The sequence below is a fragment of the Pantherophis guttatus genome, chromosome 6 (genome assembly GCF_059756535.1).
Source record: "Pantherophis guttatus breed Tessera chromosome 6, ASM5975653v1, whole genome shotgun sequence".
Lineage (NCBI taxonomy): Eukaryota > Metazoa > Chordata > Lepidosauria > Squamata > Colubridae > Pantherophis > Pantherophis guttatus.
In genome coordinates, this window is record NC_142068.1 from 5,581,720 (window position 1) to 5,603,040 (window position 21,321).

The 21,321-nt window shown below is 45.3% G+C and overlaps 1 protein-coding gene across 4 annotated transcripts in view; it reads right to left on the reverse strand.

Moving 5' to 3' along the window:
• Positions 1 to 3,959: 3,959 nt before the first annotated feature.
• Positions 3,960 to 21,321, reverse strand: part of ABCC5 (ATP binding cassette subfamily C member 5) — a 76,459-nt gene continuing 59,097 nt past the window's right edge. For all 4 annotated transcript variants that reach the window (XM_060684962.2, XM_060684961.2, XM_087872055.1 and 1 more), the window contains 11 exons: positions 20,254 to 20,383; positions 17,613 to 17,766; positions 17,302 to 17,430; positions 15,841 to 16,027; positions 13,549 to 13,638; positions 11,522 to 11,711; positions 9,505 to 9,664; positions 8,572 to 8,650; positions 6,341 to 6,454; positions 5,894 to 6,058; positions 3,960 to 5,647 (listed from right to left, as the gene is read on the reverse strand). In XM_060684962.2, the coding sequence (XP_060540945.2) occupies positions 5,546 to 5,647; positions 5,894 to 6,058; positions 6,341 to 6,454; positions 8,572 to 8,650; positions 9,505 to 9,664; positions 11,522 to 11,711; positions 13,549 to 13,638; positions 15,841 to 16,027; positions 17,302 to 17,430; positions 17,613 to 17,766; positions 20,254 to 20,383 (1,500 nt within the window). In that variant the 3' untranslated portion in view covers positions 3,960 to 5,545. The remainder of the gene's footprint in view (positions 5,648 to 5,893; positions 6,059 to 6,340; positions 6,455 to 8,571; positions 8,651 to 9,504; positions 9,665 to 11,521; positions 11,712 to 13,548; positions 13,639 to 15,840; positions 16,028 to 17,301; positions 17,431 to 17,612; positions 17,767 to 20,253; positions 20,384 to 21,321) is intronic.

Genomic DNA, 21,321 nt, shown 5'->3' on the forward strand with positions numbered 1-21,321 from the left:
TGCCAAGGTTAGAGACCCCAAGTTGACAAGGTTGGAGACCCCTATTCTAGTCCAACCCACCCTGCTCAGGCAGGACACCCTGTACAGGTAGTCCTCGACTGACAACAGTTCCCTTTAGTGACCAAAGTTACACTGAAAAAAAGGGATGTGACCCTTTTCCACACTTAACGACCGTGGCAGGATCCCCGCCGTCGTGCGATTCACATTGGGATGCTCGACAACCGACTCTCACATTTATTTATTTATTTATTTATTTATTTATTACATGTATTTATATGCCGCCATTCTCCCGAAGGACTCAGGGCGGAGAACACAAGTTAAGAAAGAAGTACAGTAAAATCCCATTTTAAACCAAATAACTAATTAATAGTAAACAATAAAACCCGGAATCAGAGTCAGATTTATGACAGTTTTCGGGGTTCCCCAACACCACCCACCCCGGGGGTCCTGTGATCATCACCTTTTGCGACCTTCCGACCAGCAGAAAAATCGATGGGGGAAAAGCAGATTCGCTTAACAACCAAGTGTGACTTAAGGCAGTGATGGCTAGAGCCTTGGTGGCGCAGCAGACTAAAGCGCTGTTAACACCAGCTGCCTGCAATTACTGCGAGTTCAAATCTCACCAGGCTCAAGGTTGGCTCAGCCTTTTCCATCCTTCCGAGGGAGGTAAAATGAGGACCCGGATTGTGGGGGCAATAAGATGACTTTGTATAAAAAAAGAACACCACTTAGGGGGGCCCCCGAAAGCCCTACTAAGCAGGTATATACAAAACGTATGAAGGCTATTGCTTAACGCATTGTAAGCCGCCCTGAGTCTCTGGAGAAGGGTGGCATATAAATCGAACCAATAAATAAATAAATAACCTTTTCTGGACTGAGTGCCCAAAGCACGCGTGCGCGCAAATGCACACTCAACCCCCCAAAATGCAATGCACACAAGGCCCCCATGCATACGCCCCGCCCCCAGGCGCATGCACATGTGGGGACCCCCGCATGTGCCCCGCCCCTGCCCCTTGCTCGTGCATACCCCTTGCATGTCCTCCACCCCCATGCATGCGTGGCAGAGACCTGAAGACCAGCTGGCCAGTGGGAGGTAACCGTGTATGTGCAGTGGAACTGAACTGGGGCGACGGCTTGCGTGCCATCAGAGAGGGCGCTGCGTGACACCTCTGGCATGCGTGCCATCAGAGAGGGCGCTGCGTGACACCTCTGGCATGCGTGCCATAGGTTCGCCATCACGGGACTAAGATTAACAGCTGCCATGATTCACTTAACAAATTGTGTTTGAGAAAAAATCGTAAAACGGGGTTTTTAATTTCTCGGCCACTTAAATGATGGGCTCGGTTGTGGTTGTTAGTTGAGGATTTCCGGTACCATCTCAAATCTGGACATTCTCTCCTTAAAAAAAAAAATTATGTTTTGAAGACAGGCCACGAACATGATGGAATGAATCCCATTGTGGTGCTTCTCAACCTTGGGAAGCTCAAGAATTCCCCAAGCATTGAAGTCTAGACAAGATGTCTCCCAACTTTCAACAGTTCATTTAGTGATCTATGCACCTACAGCGGCACTGAAAAAAATGACTTGTGACTGTTTTTCATACTTATGACCATTGTAGCATCCCCATGGTCCCAGGATGGTCATTCATGACTTATGGACTGTTCTTTGGAAGGACAGATCCTGAAACTGAAGCGCAAATATTGTGGCCACCAAATGAGAAGAGGGAGCTCCTTGGAAAGGATCCTGATGTTGGAAAAGACAGAAGGCAGAAGGAGAAGGGGGCGGCAGAGGATGGGATGTTTTTAAGAGCCTCGGTGGTGCAGCGGACTAAGTGCTGTTAAGTGCTAGCACTTAGCTGCCTGCAATTAGTGCGAGTTCAAATCTCACCAGGCTCAAGATTTGACTCAGCCTTCCATCCTTTCGAGGTAGGTAAATTGAGGACCCGGATTGTGGGGGCAATAAGCCAGCTTTGTATTGAACAACACCGCTAAGGGGGGGTGCGAAAGCCCTAATAAGCAGGTATATACATAAAAGTATGCAGGCTATTGCTATAATGCATTGTAAGCCGCCCTGAGTCTACGGAGAAGGGTGGCATATCAATTGGACTAATAAATAAATAATAATAATAAAATAAATAAATAGTGTCATCGGTGGAATGAACGTGAATTTGGGCAAACTGGGAGACAGAGGAGGACATGGGGGACCCTGGAGTGCTATGGTCCATGGGATTTCGAAGAGTCAGACTGAACAACAACAGTATAAGAAACTCCATGCATCATGTACATTTTCTAATCCATTGTAATTTAAATAAATACTTTTGCATGTAGAAAACATAAGCACCACCTTTACATACATACATACATACATACACACACATACATACATACATACATACATACACACACACACACACACACATACATATATATATGGAAGGGACCTTGGAGGTCTTCTAGTCCATCCCCATGCTCAAGCAGGAGACCCTATACCCGTGATGGTGAACCTATGGCATGCATGCCACAGATGGCACTTGGAGGCATATTGGTGGACATGTGAGCTCAGCTCCACCAGCTGATTTTCGGGCCATCTGGGCCCACCGGAAGTAGGGAAACAAGCTGTTTCCTGCCTCCGGAGGGCCTGGGGGATGGGTGGGGAAGGCCCGTATTTCACTTTCCCCAGGCTCGAGAACCTTTCTAGGAGCCTGGGGAGGGCACCTTCCCCAGCCCCCTGGAAGCCCTCCAGAGGCCAGAAATGGCCCATTTGCCGGGAGAGCAAAAAACGGACCTACTAGGCCCACCGTGCCCTCACATGCCAAAAGCAGAGTGCGGGGGGGGGGGGTCGCATGCACATGCACAGGGGGCAGGGCACATGGAATTATGTGTGTGGGCACACGCGTGCGCAACCCCCCCTCCCCCGTGTTCACCTTGCTTTTGGCACATGATGGCAAAAAGCTTATAGCCATCACTGCCCTATACCATTTCAGAGAAGTGGCTGGCCAGTCTCTTAAAAACCTCCAGTGATGAAGCACCTACAACTTCTGAAGGCAACTTCCGTTCCACTGGTCAATCGTTCTCACTATTCTGAAGTTTCTCCTTAATTCCAGGTTGGTTTTCTCCTTGATTAGTTTCCATCCGTTGCTTCTTGTCCTGCTTTTAGGTCCTTTGGAGAAAAGGTTGAACCCCCCCCCCCTTTGTGGCAGCCTCTCAAATACTGAAATACTGTTGTCATGTCTCCCATAGTCCTTTTCTCTAAACCAGCCAAAGCCAAATCCTGCATCTGTCCCTCATATGTTTTAGTCTCCAGGCCTTTAATCATTTTATTTGATCATCTTGCACTTTTTCCAATATCTCAACATCCTTTTTGTAGCATGGTGACCAAAACTGGATGCATTATTCAAGGTGTGGCCTTACTAAGGCTGGTACAACTTAATTCTAGGCTCAATGATGGTCCTAAGTTGAAGTTTACCTGTATTGTATAAATAGTTGTATGCAAAAAAGGGAGAGAATCACTTCCCAGATTGCAGGATCCAGAAGGATGGTTTAATCTACGTGTAGCAAGATTTTACTTGAACAATGGAAAGATTTAACTAAGGACTTAGTAAATCTGTTTTTTTCCCCCCTTTTCTTTGATAATGTACGCATTTTTATTTTTGCACTTTATTCTTTTTGTGTTTTTTAAAATCACTCTTTAAAAAACAAATAATAAATTTAAAAACCTTATGGATTAAATGTACCGTGAAGGCCAGGTTCAATTTTCATGCAAAGCACTAAGCAAGAAACTTTTTTAGGAAACTGCAACGCAGCATGCTAAATAAAACAAAATAAGCTATCAAGGTTAACTGGATTCAGTCCTGGATTCCTAAATTATGGCTGATTAAATAGCAACGGCACCCAACTCACCCCAGCTGCTTCGTGGGAGAAAACTCAACACTGCTCCACAATGAAAGGGCAACACACGTCTTTACAAAAACCAAAATAATTTTTATTCACTTTTGCAGATGTCTGTCTCGACACGACAATTTGCAAACATGCTAAGGCTATAAAATGTCCAGCTGGACAAAAACCAACAAACATGCAGTGCTGACCGATCGAAACAGCTATTACAAGACTTGACCATGCCCGTCTGGGCTACCAGTCCCATACAACACAGATGGTGTACAGTAACCATGGTAACGTACAACACAGGACCAGCAACCTGAGGTAGGCCTCTTTACAATTAGAAAATGAAATTTCCTACACCAGTGTCAAAACCTGATCAGGTGCCTGCTAAAAGCTGCAAGATGCTGAGGATGTAATAATTCCATTAACGAGTATGCAAGAGCAACATTTTGTGCACATACAGTCGGGTGAATGAATAACGATTTAAAAAATATCAAAGTGTCTGGAGAACTTTCCAAAATAAACGCTAATATCTCAAAAGTCTGCATCTCGGCAGAGAAACGCCGTAGGAAGTAGCAGGGGCCAGTCTAAAAAAAAAGATTTAGCTGCTACAGCTTGGGAATAATGCTGTACGCCAGGGGAAAAGGATCTGTGGACTTTAAAACTCCCAGAATTCCCCAGGCGATACGGCTGGCTGAGGAATTCTGGGAGTTTGAAAGTCCACAAGTCTGAAAAGTTGCCCACTTTGGAGATCCCTGCTGTAGGCCTGCTTAGCAAAATGGGAGTGGCTTGACTGCGTCGGATGAATTAACAGCCGGCCACTGACCGTGTCATTGTGTGAACCCAGGTGAATGCACTGGGTTCAAAGGTACCTGAGTTTTGTGATGGCCCTTCACTTCCTGATAAAGTATTTGCTAACGAAATCACCCCAAGCGAGTGGAATGTTAAACCCCTCCAGGGCACAGTACCATGAGAAACCGTGTCTCCTATCTAACGATTGTCAAGGATCTTGACTGCTGTCTTGTCGGGGCCCACATGCCTTACGTAGGAATGATGAAAATGGGAGAGGGAGGGAGAGTCACACAAAACTTTCATTTCCGCCCAGAAGTTGGGATGGGAGTGGGGAACAGCACCAGGGAGAGTCCAGTGCAGCCTGGCCCAAAGCCAGGTTCCCAACCCCAATAAAACGGTACAAAAAAAAAAAAAATTAGGATAGAAAAGAATATGCACTGGTTATTAACCACAGCGCTCATTTTAATATAAAATAAACAGCTTACATTTCCACTGTAAATATAGGCTATGTACAGAATTCTGTATAGATATAGCTACATGTATAAAGCTTCAATATAGGCCTCTGGATACATTTATAACGTGGCTCCCTGAGCCATCTTGTAGAGTGCATTTAATAGCAAAAAAATTAATAAGAAGAGTACGAAATAAATACCGTAATAAAAACTATGAAAAATCTTCCTTACAGTGCTTTTTTTTCTTTTCAAAAAAAAAAAAAAAGAAAACTCAATCCTGACTCACGATCCTAAACAAAAAAAAAAAAATATTGAAAGGTGAAAAGACAACCTGCTTGAAAGACATGAAAATGGAGGGAGGAACGTCCCTGCCACAGGCAGAGAAGGATTACACTCCATATTAAAGTGACTTTGCCCTGAATTTTAGCCCTTTACAGCAACCTTGTTTTCTGCAGCAGCAAACATGGCGTAGAAGCGGGAATTGTCATTGGACAGAAGAGCAGCCGGAGTGTCGAATTCCATCACCTGAAACAAATGGGAAGAGGAAGTGCATGAAATGCAGTACCCTGTAGGAGTAAATACATTTTAGAAAGATCCTGGTTAAGACCTTGTTGACAAGGAAGACTGCTTCAGTGCTGACTATGAATTGAACCAAATTATCTTGAAAGAAATTTCATGAGAGCGGAAGAGTTTTGCCACCCATTGAGTGTCTCCTGGGTCCCAGTTTCTATGGTAATTTGTAGAAGAAAAAGAAGTTCGCAACTCGCTCACCTGTCCTTGCATCAGTACCATGATCCGGTCAGAGCCCAGAACCGTATGCAAACGATGAGCGATGGTCAGCATGGTGCAGTTTGCAAAGGCTTCTCTGATCGTCTCTTGGATCAGCGAATCGGTCTCGGAGTCCATAGCAGCCGTCGCTTCATCCAGGATTAAGATCTGTGGAACACAGCATGAGCCTCATTAAAAACATAGCAACCAACCCTTTTCCTGGGCTTCTTCCACTATGACTAAAAGATAGTAGAATACAAAATGAAAGGCTTAAAATGTTGAAAGTATGCAAAGGGGCTGAGTGGGGGCATCATAGAATACAGTTCCTCTCGTTTATCTAATGAAAGCTTAATTGTGCTCAGTTGTCCGGCATCGATCTTGGCCATCCAGTTAAGACCTGGATTCTTTGTTTCAAACCTGATTGCGATAATTACTCAATTCATCACTCACCTTACAACGTCGCAACAAGGCTCTGGCGATGCAAAGCAATTGCCTCTCCCCAACAGAGAAATTTTCCCCATTTTCCATCACTTCGGATTCAAGTTTCATGGGCAGCTGAGAAATCTAAGTTGAGAACAAAGCAACAGAACAAGGTCAAATGGTGTGGTTCTAAACCAGAGGTGGGGAACGATGTCCCATTCATGACTTATGGACTTCAACTCCCAGAATTCCTGAGCCAGCCATACGGGAGTTACAAGTCCACAAGTCATAAAAGAGTCATCGTTCGTTCCCCACTCCTGTTCTAAACCAAGGTCTCCAAACTTCGCAGCTTTAAGACTTGTGGACTTAAATTCCCACAATTCCCCAGCCAACATGACTGGCTGAGGAATTCTGGGAGTTGAAGTCCACAAATTTTAAAAGTTCCCAAGTTTGGAGAGCCCTGCTCTAAACGCTTCCAGATGCTCCATCATCTTTTCGGAATCCACCCATTACGAACTTGCGCCAAAGACAAAATGAACTTCCAAGAGATAAAATCCTTTCCACCAGTGGTGGGAACAGCATACATGCTGATTTGTCAACAAGAATCAAAACAACAAGACACCTAAAGCCCCCTTATAGACGCTCAGAATCACCATATAGGATGGTAGACATAGAGATAAAAGTTTAATAACTATAAATAAATAAATAAATAAAAATTAATTAATTAAAATAATAATTAAAAACAACTATCCCAGAAACTTGAATATACGGATTCTTCTTTCTGTCCCCTCCTTGTCCTCTTCCAACCTGTGGAAATTACAGACAGTCCTCAATGTACGACCACAGTCAAGACTTGCAACTCCCATAGCTAAGTGATTCAGTCATTAAGTGAGTCATGCCCAGGGGTGAAATGCTACCGGTTCGCTCCTTTATTTTACTACCGGATGAACCGGTAGTAAAATAAAGCTACCGGTTTGGGCAAACCCGTAGTTTAAAAAAGCTACCGGTTCGTCTGAACCGGTATTTCCGATGATCAGCTGTGCCGCGCGGTTCTAGCGAAGCTAAATCGCACGGCACAGCTGTTCCCCTCCCCCCGTTTTACTTATCTAGTGAAGTCTTCTTTTTCCGCACTAAGCGTGCATTTGGTGTGTAGTGTGCATGTGCGCGCAGTGTGCTTTTGGTGCGCACCAAACATGCGTGGGTAGCAAACCGGTGGCGATCTGAGGGGGATTTTTCACCACAGGTCATGCCTATTTTACAATCTTTTTCCCGTGATTGTTAAGCGAATCATGCAGTTGTTAAGCAAATCCGACTTCTTCCATTGATTTTGCCTATCAGAAACAGGCTGGAAAGGTTGCAAATTGTGATCATGGGGCCCAGGGACCCTGAAAACATTGTAAATACCTGCCAATTGCCAAACACCCAAATCACAATCACGCTGTTGTGACTCTGACCCCCGACCTGTCTTATCGGAGGGAAAAGGCTCCGAAAGTGAAGGAGAGGAGTTGGTCAGGCCTCCCTCTCCAGGACCCTCCTCTCTGGCAATGCCTCAGGTGTCTCCCGAAGGAGAAGAGATTGGCCAGGAGCCAGGTATCGCCGAGCAGATGCAGTCAGACAGTGACGAAGATAAGTCTTGGCTGGATCCACGCCAGCGTCGGAGAGACAAGTGCACGCAGCAGAAAAGGAGGCATGCCAGAGATTAAGCTGAGTCACTGGACCACACCCCACAGGGGATAAAAGGGGGTGTGGTGGCCATTCAGGCTCTGTGACGGACAAAACTAAACAACTAGCAAGTCGCATTGTATCTCTGAAACTACATTATCTGCCTGCCTTGGATTTAATACGGACTGGACTTGACAATTCTGTGGCTTTGTGTATTTGTTTTGGTTCTCTGTGAGTAAAGTTCTTGGCAAGCAGCTACTAGGTTGCTGCCAATCCTGTTATCGAAGGAATTTATTGTCTGCAAGTTTTATTTAACTCCTGGCTGACTGTTTGTGTGCGTATGTGAGACGGGGACAGAACACACACGACCTTGAGGATGCTGTGGAGGTCATAAGTACAAGGCCCAGTCATAAGCCACTTTTTTTCAGCTCCACTGTAACTTCAGATAGTTACTAAATGAATTGTCATAAATCAAGGACTACCTGTATTCCCTGATTAGCCCAGCAGTTTTCTGTGAAAAGTTGGGCAAGAACTTGCAGTTATGAAACAGTGGAGTACTGGAACAGAAAGGAATTTAACTATCAATCCTTGTTACTTACACAGTCTTTCATGTGAGTCCTTTCCAAAGTCTCCCAGATTTGCTCTTCGCTGTATTGCGCGAAAGGATCCAAATTGGATCTAAAGAAGCCAAAATATAATAGCAAATCATTACCCATTTCCATCAAAATATAATCCATGGAAACGAAACATTCTTCAAGGGCAATTCTATCTTCGTAGGGAGCAGCAAAAAGGAGGAGGAGGAGAAGCAAGTACAGAATGGTTAGTTAAATCATGAAGTTACTTTGACTGGAATTGCACACTCTGAGCACACGTTGGCTAGGGAGTCCTGGGAATGGAAGTCCACACACCTTAAAAGTTGTCAAGGTTGAGAAACACCCTTATCAGCCTGTTGCACGAACAGTTTATAAACAAGAACAACTAATGGTCAATAAAGTGAATCTATTCTGGTCTAGCAAATTGTGGCTTAGCACGGATCTGTGAAGCCAGTTTCTGAATTACTTTTCCCAGTAAACTCATTTTCATAATGACTAACAAGAGGCAGTCCCTTCTCTCTCTCTTTCTCTCTCTCTCTCTTCCTTTCTATCTCTCTCTCCTTCTTTCTCTCTCTCTCTTTCTCCCTCCCTCTCACTTTTCTGTTATACCAACCCAGTGGTGAAATCCAATTTTTTTTACTACTGGTTCTGTGGACGTGGTGTGGCTTGGTGGGTATGGCAGGGGAAGGATACTGCAAAATCTCCATTCCCACCCCACTCCAGGGGAAGGATACTGCAAAATCCCCATTCGCTCCCCACTCCTGGGGGAAGGATATTGCAAAATCTCCATTCCCATTCCACTCTGGGGCCAGCCAGAGGTGGTATTTGCTGGTTCTCCTAACTACTCAAAATTTCCGCTACCAGTTCTCTGAACTGCTCAAACTTTCCGCTACCTGACAGAACCTGTCAGAACCTGCTGGATTTCACCCCTGTACCAACCTCACAGTGCCACTGAAGAGGACTGGCTCCTGGGGGATTATGGAAAGCTTGCTCCGAAGATCTGCCAAGCCAATGTCACTGATTTTCACTCCATCAATTTTAATGCAGCCCCCTGACAGTTCCACCAAGCGAAAGAGAGCCATTCCTAAAGAGGATTTTCCTGGGGGGGGGGGAGGGGGGGAAACCAAGGAAGATCGTAGTTAGCCGTCATGTTGAGGAACATGCAAGATTAGCCTATATACACCGTGAGTGGAAAACAATGGCCAGTTTTATGACTTGTGGACTTCAACTCCCAGAATTCCTGAGCCAGTATGGCTGGCTCAGGAATTCTGGGAGTTGAAGTCCACAACTCATAAAACTGGCCATCGTTCCCCACCCCTTCTATATAATCTTTAGCAACTCTTTAGCAGCTGTTTCAAAAAAGAAGGTTAAAGAGAGATCCAACCTAGAAATAAAGAGGAATTTTCTGACAGTGAGAACGGATGCTACAAAGATTTTAACTCTGAAAAATGGTCACAAGTCACTTTTTTCAGTGCCGTTGTACTTTTGAACAGTCACTAAATGGGACTGTTGTAAGTTGAGGACTACCTGTCTTGATCATGTTGCCTTCTAGAACCTCGCTCACCTTTCTTAAAGACCAATTCTGTAGTAATCGTTAAGCAAATACCACAGTCATTAAACATATTGTTTGTTGATGGCCAGTTTTGCCAAAAACTGGAAGTAAATGCCGTTTTTTGCCAAAAACACTGTAAAACATGGCCACGTGACCAAACAATCATAAATGTGGACCAGTTGAGTGCCTAAAAGTGGTCACATGATCACAATGGGGGAGGGGGTTTTAGCTGTCAGAAATTCAGAACCAGATTGTAAATACCCTTGGGGAAGTCTGTCATAACTTGACAGTCACAACTCAAGGACTGTCTGTATTCACACTGAAGGCCCATCTGCTCACTGGATAAATGCCCCGTCACATCAAGACTACCAAACCAAGGAATGTTTTTAAGGATATACTTCAATGAGGAATCTTAAGCAATACTTGTGCACTGACTGAACAGACATATACCCTTGCTAAGTCACCCCCATCTTCGTAAAACCTACTTTGGCACAGAAAATATAGTTTCAATTTGGAAATTAGGTGGTGTTTTTTTTTTTACTTCTAATCCCCACAAGGTGGCTCCAGCGAGCTTTTAAAACATCTAAACAGGAGCAGCTAGAGCAGTGATGGCTAACCTTTTTGTCATTGCGTGCCAGGAGAGAGGGGGCGGGGGAGGGTCGCGTGCGCACGTGCCCACGTGCATGTGCACGCAACCCCACCCACCCACGCTCCTGGCACGATGGCCTCGTAGGCCCGTTTTTCTTTCTTACCTGGTTCCAGATCCTCTCTATGCATCTGGGAAGGGAGAAAACAGCCTTTCCCACTCCCTTGAAGGCCCTACGGAGGCTGAAAGGGCCCATTTCCCAACTCTTGGTGGGACAGGAAGTGACATTTTTTGCTGTCCCCAGCCTCCAGAACCTCTCTAGGAGTCTCTGGAGGCTGGGAACAGGAAAAAACATCACTTCCTGTCCCCCCGGGAGTCGGGAAATGGGCCCTTTCAGCCTCCGTAGGGCCTCCAAGGAAGTGGGAAAGGCTGTTTTTGCCCTTCCCAGATGCATAGAAAGGATCTGGAGCCAGGTAAGAAAGAAAAACGGGCCTTCCCCAGGCCCTCCAGAGGCAGGAAACAGCCTGTTTCCCTACTTCTGGTGGGCCCAGAAGGCCCAAAAATCAGCTGGCCGGCGCGCGCATGCGCCCCAGAGCTGAGCTGGCGTGCCCACTAATATGGCTCCGCGTGCCACCTGTGGCACACGTGCCATAGGTTCGCCATCACGGAGCTAGAACAAGGGTCTCCAACCTTGGCAACTTTTAAGACTTGTGGACTTCAACTCCCAGAATTCCTCAGCCAGCTGAGGAGTTGAAGCCCACAAGTCTTAAAAGTTGCCAAGGTTGGAGACCCCTGAGCTAGAGCAACCCGAGCCTTACCTGAGCCAGTTCTCCCCACAATTCCGATCTTCTCCTTGGGTTTGATGGTGAAGCATACTTTTTTGAGGACAAGTGGAAGGTTCTCGCGATACCGCATTTCTGCATTTTCAAAGCGAATTTCTCCTTCGTGGGGCCAGTCTGGAAGGGGAGCCTTATTCTTGATGCGAGCTGGAGCCTCCAGGGAAAGAGTCTTGGAATCACAAGAGAGAGAAGAGAAAAGATGTCAACTACGGGCAGCATTCTAGGAACAATTAACAGACTTGGAAGGGGCCCTGGAAGTCTTTTAGTCCTGCTCAGTAGGAAACCCTATATCCTTTCAGACAAAAGATTGTGCAATCTCTTCTTAAAAACCTCCAGTGATGGAGCATCCACAAATTCTGGTGGCAAGCTGTTCCACTGATTAATTGTCCTCACTGGAAATTTCTTCTTAATTCTAGGTTGCTTCTCTCCTTGATTAGTTTCCATCTGTTGCTTCTTGTCCTGCCTTCAGGTACTTTGGAGAATAAGTTGGGCCCCTCTTCTCTGGGACAACTATTGGAAGACTGCTACCATATCACCCCTAGTCCTTCTTTTCACTAAGCCATATCTAATTCCTGCATCTGTTCCTCATATGTTTTATCCTCCAGCCCCCTAATCATCTTTGTTGCTCTTCTCTGCACTCTTTCTAGAGTCTCAACATCTTTTTTTATATTGTGGTAACTGGATGCAATATTCCAAGTGTGGTCTTATAAAGTGGTGCGTAACAGTTCACGTGATCTTGCTTCTATCCCTCTATTAATGCAGTCTAGAACCACGTTGGCTTTTTGGGCAGCTGCCACACACTGCTGGCTCATACTTAAATGATTGTCCGCTAAGGACTCCAAGATCCCTCTCACAGCTACTGCTATTGAGTCAGGTACCACCTTCTTAACAGACTAAAGTTAGAAGTCTTATACAATCAACATCAGGAAGCCTCAAAGGGAACTAACGTTTACAGATTAGGCAGCTATTTATGGAATGCTTCAGGGGAGAAGTGGGGAGAAGTTGCCCTAGAGCAGTGCCCCCCAATCTTGGGCACCAGGAACCAATTCCATGGAGAAAGTTTTTCCACAGACCAGAGGGGGCAGGGCTTTGCATGCTGCCTGCATCCCGCGGATGGGGTTTCACTTGTTTATGCGGACCGGCTGCTGACATGGTGCTGGTCCATGGATCGGGGGCAAGGGGGTGGGGTTGGAGACCGCTACCTAGAGCAACATCCTAGCTATCACCTTGCTGGACGAACCAGCATGTATTGGGAGCCAACTACTGATTATTTCTCATTATTTCTTGATTTTTTTTTTCAGCACAGTTAACCCCACACATTGTCAACTTGCAAAGCTTTCAAGTTGCCATGAGCAGGAGGGAGGGAGAACTGATAGAGCTGATTGATTTCCCTAACTGAAGCTACATTCCATACATACTTTCTTACCGCAACCAGAAGGAGGGTGTTGGATTTCACAGCCAGCCAAAGTGGTTAATTGGAGAATGTGATTTATGACATGGCCAGAGAGGAGGGGAGAGACAGGGTCATAGGGGAACGTAAATCTACGTGGGATTAGTTCTAACTGCATCCGAATATTGCCGAAATGGTGCTCCTAAATGACTGTATTTCTTTTGAAGTTTGGCTCATAGCTCATGAATTAATTAGGGCATCTTTTGAAAACTTCACACACATAATAGCCCAAACTATCTTTCTCTCACAAAAGGTATCCATCTTGTCGATCATTGTCTCATCTGTGAGATGTTAGCCTAGTATTAAGATTATGGGAGTAAATTCTTTTAGGAATTTGAGGAACATTTCAGATTTTTACACCATAACTGTTGATGGTACTCATTGTCTTTTTGATTTTTTATCTTTAATTTTGTGCACTGCTGGAGACTTCTATTATTGGACGGTTTAAGAATATACTGCAGAAATCCAATGGAACTCAGCAGCAGGAACAGGGGGCATCTTTCTAGAGGCAGGACACCAGAGAAAATATTGGGCAATGGGCAGAATGTTTAAATACCTTGATGTAGTGGTCAATTCTTTCCACAGATGTAAAGCGGGCCTCCGTCTCTGAAGCCAGCCTGACGGTAAACTGGAACAGTCCCGTTAACTGAGAAGGAGACAAATCGCTGTTACTTGCAGCACTACAATACATTAACCAATTTATTAGCTGTGAAAACTTCAGAGTGATTCTCTATGGCAGGAGTCCCCAACCCTCAACCCCCCAGCCTGTGGATCAGCATCGGGCCACGGCATGCCAGAAACCGGTCCGCGCAAACAAGCGAAGCCCCATCCCCAGGATCCAGGCAGCATACGAAACCACGGCCCCCTCCAATCCGTGGAAAAACCTCTTTCCACACAACCGGTGCCCAAAAGGTTGGCAGCCTCTGCTCTATAGAATAACTTGATCCCAGTGAGGGCGGTTAAGTGAGGCTTTCTCATGAACCACACCGCTATAGGAAGGAAAGGAGTGCCATAAAATTCAAGGCTTTCCATTCCTTGTTAGTGGTCCAGTTCCATTAAGTTACCTCCATGCAGAAAAACAAGCACCAACAAAAACCATTATTAATTGTATTCAGTTTACCGCCTCCTGTGACACACCATTATCTCTCCAGTTGTAAGTGCCAATTCTCTTCCAAAGAAGCCATTTTAATAAGCGATGCTCATAAATGTTCCACAGTATTATCACTACATATTTTCAGTGTCATACGACTTGGGTGGACAGAGGAGCAAGCAGACTGGTGCTACTTGTTAGTCTCTTTAGGTAGTCCTCACTTTATGACCATGACCACTTTATGCCATAACCATAACGGGCAGACCAAGCCTGCCCATTATGATTGTAAATTGTAAAGATTACGTCTATTATTGGACAGATTAAGAATACTGCAGAAATCTATAAAGTTGTTGTTAAAAGTATATAACATAACATTGTAAAGATTTTATGACCTTTTTTGTGAGCGAACCCATAGCTTGCCATGGGTTTGTTTCCGCTGAAAACTGGCAGTGAATTGTGAATTGTCAGTTTTCAGCCAGTTGTTAAAACGTGGTCACATGATCACAAGAAACTGCAAATGGTTGTAAATGCTGCCCGTTTGCCAAGTGCCCGGTGCAGTCCTACGACTGCCGGTGTGCGTTTGTGTGGAGCTCCAACCGTCATAAGTACCCCCTAGGTAAGTCCATCATAACTTTAACCGGTTGCTAAGCGACTGGTCATAAGTCAAGGACTATTGTAATATAAAATCAATTCAACTATCTATTTTGGATTGGGCCTGGCTGCTCTGTTCTTCCAAAACAGAGTACCAAAATGCAACTTTGCTTTGACATACAAGAGATTTTATTTATTTATTTATTTATTTATTTATTTATTCATTCATTCATTCATTCATTCATTCATTCATTCATTCATTCATTCATTCATTCATTCATTCATTCATTCAATTTATATGCCGCCCCTCTCCGAAGACCCAGGGCAGCTCACAATACACTCAAAAAATCACTATAAAAAGACATTGAAAGATTAAAACCATTAAAAACATTAAAAACTCATTCACACCATTCATGGCCAGATCTCGCCGGATTGCAAGAATGAGATCAACGGCCCCAGGCCTGCTGGAAAAGCCAGGTCTTCACCGCTTTTCGGAAGGCCAATAGGGTGGGGATGGTCTGGACCTCAGGAGGTAACTGGTTCCAGAGAGCCGGGGCCGCCACAGAGAAGGCCCTCCCCCGCGGGCCCACCAGCCGGCATTGTTTAGCTGACGGGACCCGGAGGAGACCAACTCTGTGGGATCTTACCGGTCGCTGGGAGCTATGCGGTAGAAGGCGGTCTCGAAGATAACCTGGCCCTGAGCCATGTAGGGCTTTAAAGGTAATAACCAACACCTTGAATTGTGACTGGAGACCAATAGGGAGCCAGTGCAGCTCGCGGAGAATTGGTGTAATGTGGGTGTATCTAGGTGAACCCACGACAGCTCGCGCAGCTGCGTTCTGGACCAACTGTAGTCTCCAAACACTTTTCAAGGGTAGCCCCATGTAGAGCGCGTTGCAATAATCTAACCGTGAGGTGACAAGGGCAATTGAGGCACGGTGGCATGGTGCAGTACTGCAAGTTACTTCTGCTGACTTTCAGCTGTCTGCAATTTGGCAGTTCAAATCTCACCAGGCTCAAGGCTGATTCAGCCTACCACCCTTCCAAGGTGGGTAAAATGAGGATCCAGATTTTTGGGGGCAAGAGGCTGGCTCTGAAAACCGTTTAGAGAGGGCTGTAATAGCACTGTGAAGTGGTATATAAGTCTAAGTGTTATGGCTTATTCACCTGAACAGCATAGGAGATGGCGAGCCCAGCGTAAGCCGGCGGGATCTGGCCGTGCATGAAGACGATCATTAAGCCAGTGACTGTGATGAGGGCAATGCTGACAATATCCAGCCTGACAGCCAGCCAGCGCATCGCACAGCTGAACAAGTAGACGGGCGCCTGGTTATTATCCAGCAGTTGCTGGTATCTACAAGAAAGAGAAAATATTTACAATTAAAATACAGATTGTCTTTGACTTATAAGATTTTGTTGAGTGACAACACCGGAAAAAGCGACCTACAACCATTTTTCACATTCAATGATTGTTGCAGCATTCCCCGTGGTCACGTGATCAAAATTGCTTGGCAACCAGCCTGTATTTACGACGGTTGCAGTGTCCCGGGGTTATGTGATCACTTTTGTGACCTTCTGACAAGCAAAGTCAATGGGGAAAGCCAGAGTCACTCAACAACCGTTATCACTAACTTAACAACTGTAGTGATTCACTTAACAAAAAAGAAAGGTCGTAAAATGGGGCCGAACTCACTTAACAACTGTCTTACTTAGCAATGGAAGTTTTGGCCTCAATTGTGATCGTAAGTTGAGGACAACCTGTATTTCATTTTTAGCCTGAATTGGAGGAGAAATTTCACAAAACACGATTCAGGTGACTGCTAGCAAGTTCAGATAGCAGCATGTGAACCAATTCATCTGAAATATTAAACCCAAATTGTAGCTTACTATTTCTGGATCGGTGTGGTACATGAACTTGCATTCTGAGTGAATTCAGCCACTAAGGCTTGTGCAGTAAACCCAACCTTAAAAAAAAATCCTGGTGTTCTGCCCCAGCTACGGACCCCAAAGAACGCAGCACACACAAAGTTTGTACAAAACTTAATTTACTAAAATAACTCAGTCTTTTTCAAAACAAAGGCTGTTAATAAACTTTCTTAACAGCCTACAAGAAACCAAAGATAAAGTAATCACAATCTTACGAAGGTTGGCAGAAAGCCCAGAAGCAATTTGCAGAGAATCCAGACGCGAAGTAGAGTGAACTAAAGTTGTTCCCTACAACTTGCTTCAGTCGTCATCCTTCCTTAAATAGGCTAGGGGAGTGGCCAATTACCCCCAAGCCTTACTCTCAAGGAGACCTCCTCCTGAGGAGCCACTCCTGCCTTTTGGCAGCTCTACACGCCCGTGCATCGAGAAGAGGCTCCTCCTCTTCGTCGTCTTCACTTAAAGGAGCTTCTGGAGGTTCTGAAGGCCCTGGATGAATCCCTGCCTCTGGCACCACATCTTCTCCAGCCTCCTCATTGTCTGACTCGGGTGCCAGCTGCACAGGCTGCTGGCGCAACACCACACCAGCCTCCTTGCTGTCAGAATCAGCTACAATCCGCACAGGCCGCTGACAGGCCACAACACCTGGCTTATCTGTCTTGTAGCAGCTCAGACTGAATGTCAGAGAAGAAACAGAGTACTAACTTGTATAGGAATTCCTCTCCTTTATTGTAGGCATGGATGGTAGAGAGACCTTGAATGCTTGAAGTGATGTGAGAAAGAAATGGAGACTGCGTTATGTTGTCCAGTCGTTTCAACTCCCGAATGAAGACTCTGCGTACAAAAAATATACAACCAGCTTACAGTAAAGAGGTCTAACAAAATGATGAGAATAACAAGCCCTTTGATGCTTTTAGGCAGCCCGAATTGGGTTTAGAAGCAGTTTCCACCAACTTATGGAAGACGCTCAAGGCTAACGATGCCTTAAAATGATGCAGAACAATTGCTGCTCTTACCTAGACACAACATGGAGAATGGTGAAAAGAACGACGAGGGGCCCCACTGCCATTAGGAACCAGGGGAAGACACCAGAGATCACTCCCACACAGAAGAACACTAGGATGACATTCTGGATGAACATTTCAGCTTGAAAAGGCAGGCGGACATCGACTGAAAGAGATGGACAGACACATCAGATTAGGATAGACTTGTTCTGTCCCCGTCTCACACGCACACACACCAACAGACGTCCAAGAGTTAAAAACCAAACCAGCCGACAAAATCGTTTTCCTTATGATAACGGAACTTGGCAGCAACCTAGTGGCTGCCTGCCAAGAGTTTATTACTCACGAAGAGATAATGTCTCTCCGCTTCTGGTACATCAAAGTAAAATGTTCAATAATTACAGAGTAAATCAAGTCCAAATATAATCCAGCAAAGTCTATAGCAAGTCCGGCAATGCAGAATGGCGTGGAAGCTTTCAGCTTTCAGCTTTGTTCGTCACAAGGCTTGACAGGCCACCACGCTCCCTTTTATACCCTGTGGGGTGTGGTCCAGTGACTCAGCCTAATCTCAGGCACACCTTTTCTTCTGTTGCGCGCGCTTATCTCTGCGACGCTGTCGAGGATCCAGCCAAGACTCATTACTCTCATCACTGTCCACCTGTGGCTGTGTGGATGTGCTTGGCCCCGGCCCTATCTCTTGCCCTTCGGCGGACACCGAAGGCATTGCCAGAGAGGAGGGTCCTGGAGAGGGAGGCCTTGCCAACTCCTCTCCTTCACTCTCGGAGTCCTCACCTGCCGATGACACAGGCTCAGGTAATGGAGCCACAACAAGACTAAAATTCTCACCAACGTGAACAACAGAGAGAGCGAGGTTAAGTGCAATGGTGAAGATGCTGGCCTAGAAACCAGGAGTCTTTGAAATCTAGGTCTCCCCTAGACCTGAAAACCACTGGGTGACTTTGGGGCAATCACCAGGAGAGTCTTGAGTTCTAGTTCTAGTCCCACCTTAGCCATGAAAGCTGGTTAGGTAACTTTGGACCAATCACTAGGAAACTTTGAGTTCTAGTCCCGCCTTAGACATGAGAGCCAGTCACTCTCTCTCAGCTCAACCCACATCACAAGGTTGTTGTTGTGGGGAAAAAGGAGTATTAGGTATGTTTCCCATCTTTAGTTACGTATATAAAAGTGGGATAAAATATAACAGTAATATTTATTTATTTTATTATTTATTTTATTAATTTAATTTGTATACCGCCCTTCTCCCAAAAGGGACTCAGGGCGATGAACAGCCAAAATTAAAAATACATACAATACAAAAGTTAAGATAATTAAAAAGAATTAATTCATTGGCTTCCCAATTTAAAACCCCCAAGTCTATAAAATTTAAAATCCCAATTAAGAACCATTTAGGCTAGGCCGGCTTGGTGGAATAAAAACGTCTTCAGGGCCTTACGGAAGGTCCGGAGGTCCGGGATCAGTCGTATTCCGGGAGGCAGCTCGTTCCATAGGGCGGGTGCCCACACAGAGAAGGCTCTCCCCCTGGGGGCCGCCAGCCGACATTGCCTGACCGACAGCACCCTGAGGAGGCCCTCTCTGTGAGAGCGTATTGGCCGGTGGGAGGTTATCGGTAGCAGCAGGCGGTCTCGCAAATATCCTGGCCCTAAGCCATGGAGCGCTTTAAAGATAATATCCTATACATATACACAATACGGGCTGGTGGGGATGGACAATACCTTGTCATGGTCTCTCCTGTCCAGCCCAGGAGAGATTCAGGTAAGGCCAGCACAGGTAACATTCACTCAGGGCTCTCCTACTCGATAACAGCAGTTATCAATTTGTCTGTTCAGAACTGTAAATGAGTCGTGTTCCATTCTGTGGCCCTTTTTGACATTGTTAAGTCAATCACTGAAATGAATTATGCAGCCATGAAAGGAAATCTGGTTTCCCCCACTGACTTTGCTTGTAAGAAGCTCCCTTCCATATGCGTCCTGCAACCATCCGCACGTATTTACAATGGCTGCAGCATCCTGCAATTATCGTAAATATATGCCTGTTGTCAAGCATTCAAAGTTTGATCACCCGACTGTGGCAGGGGTGAAATGCTACTGGTTCCCTCCAGTTCGGGCAAACCGATAGTGATAAAAACCACCGGTTCAGGTGAACCGGTAGTAAAAAAAGCTACTGGTTTGGTTGAATTTCGGGAGAACCGGTAGTTTAAAAAAGTTACGATCCAACAATCAGCTGTGCCGGGCGGTTTAGTTTTGCTAGAAACTAAACCTTGCTTTCTAGCTAAGCTAAACTATGTGGCACAGCTGATCCCCCCCCCACCCCCCGCTGTTCTACTTACCTTCCCAAGCCTCCTTTTGGCGCGTACTGCCCATGCTAATTACCGAACTGGTAGATTTTTAAACATGCAGCGCACATTTGGTGCACATGCATACACACTTGGCACGTGGCGCACATGCGCAGCCAGCAAACCGGTTAAGATTTCACCACTGGATTGTGGGGATGCCACGATGGTCATAAGTGTGAAAATCAGTCATAAGTAGTCAGTCACTTTTTTCAGTGCTGTTATAACTTTGAAGTCATTAAATGAATAAGTCAAAGACTACCTGTGTAAGCACCAACAGGTTATTAAATGAGAGTTTATTACCTTCATCCATATCTTTAGAGAACCTATTGAGAATCCGCCCCGTAGGTGTGGTGTCAAAAAACTTCATTGGACTACGAAGAATCCGCCGGAAGAGTTCGTCGTGCAGCCTGGACGAGGCCCGCAATGTCCCCTGTAATGATCATAGAAGAGGACCGTTGGAACCAGGCACTCAAGAGTTTTAAGAGAAAGTTCACAAATGACTAGAAGGGACTGCAGGCCCCAGGAAGGATTACTACACTACAAATGTCTTTCACCATATTTCTGAGATATGAAACTATGTCTATTGTCCGGAATAAAAGAGTGGGAACAAGAGATAAGAATTATTTTGTTAACAGAATAACAGAGTTGGAAGGGCCCTTGGAAGTCTTCTTGTCCAACTCCCTGCTCAACAGGAAACCTTATAGCATTGCAGACAAAAGGGCTGTCCAATTTCTTCTTAAAAACCTCCAGTGTTGGAGCAGCCACAACTTCTGGAGATAAGTCATTCCACTGATCAATTGTTCCAACCGTCAGGAAATTTCTCCTTAGTTCTCGGTTGCTTCTCTCCTTGATGAGTTTCCATCTATTGCTTCTTGTCCTGCCTTCAGGTGCTTTGGAGAATAGGTTGACTCCCTCTTCTTTGTGGCAGTTCCTTAGATATTGGAAGACTGCTTTCATGTCACCCCCTAGTCCTTCTTTTCACTAGACTAGACTTACCCCATTCCTGCAACCGTTCTTCGTGTTTTATCCTCCAGTCCCCTAATCATCTTTTTTGCTCTTCTCTGCACTTTATCATAGAGCCTTAACATCTTTTTGACATTGGGGCGACCAAAACTGGATGCAGTAATTACAAATGTGGTCTTACCAAGGCATTAAAAAGCAGTACCAACACTTCACGTGATCTTGATTCTATCCCTCTGTTAATGCAGCCTGGGACTGTGTCGTTCTCTCCTCTTTACACAAATACCTACTGTCAGATCTGTGTATTCTGCCATTCTTCAGGGGAAGGGGATTTTTAATTACCTTCTTTACTTATTACTTTCTTTTCTATGTATCCTGTATCCTGCAATATATTGATTTATAACCTTT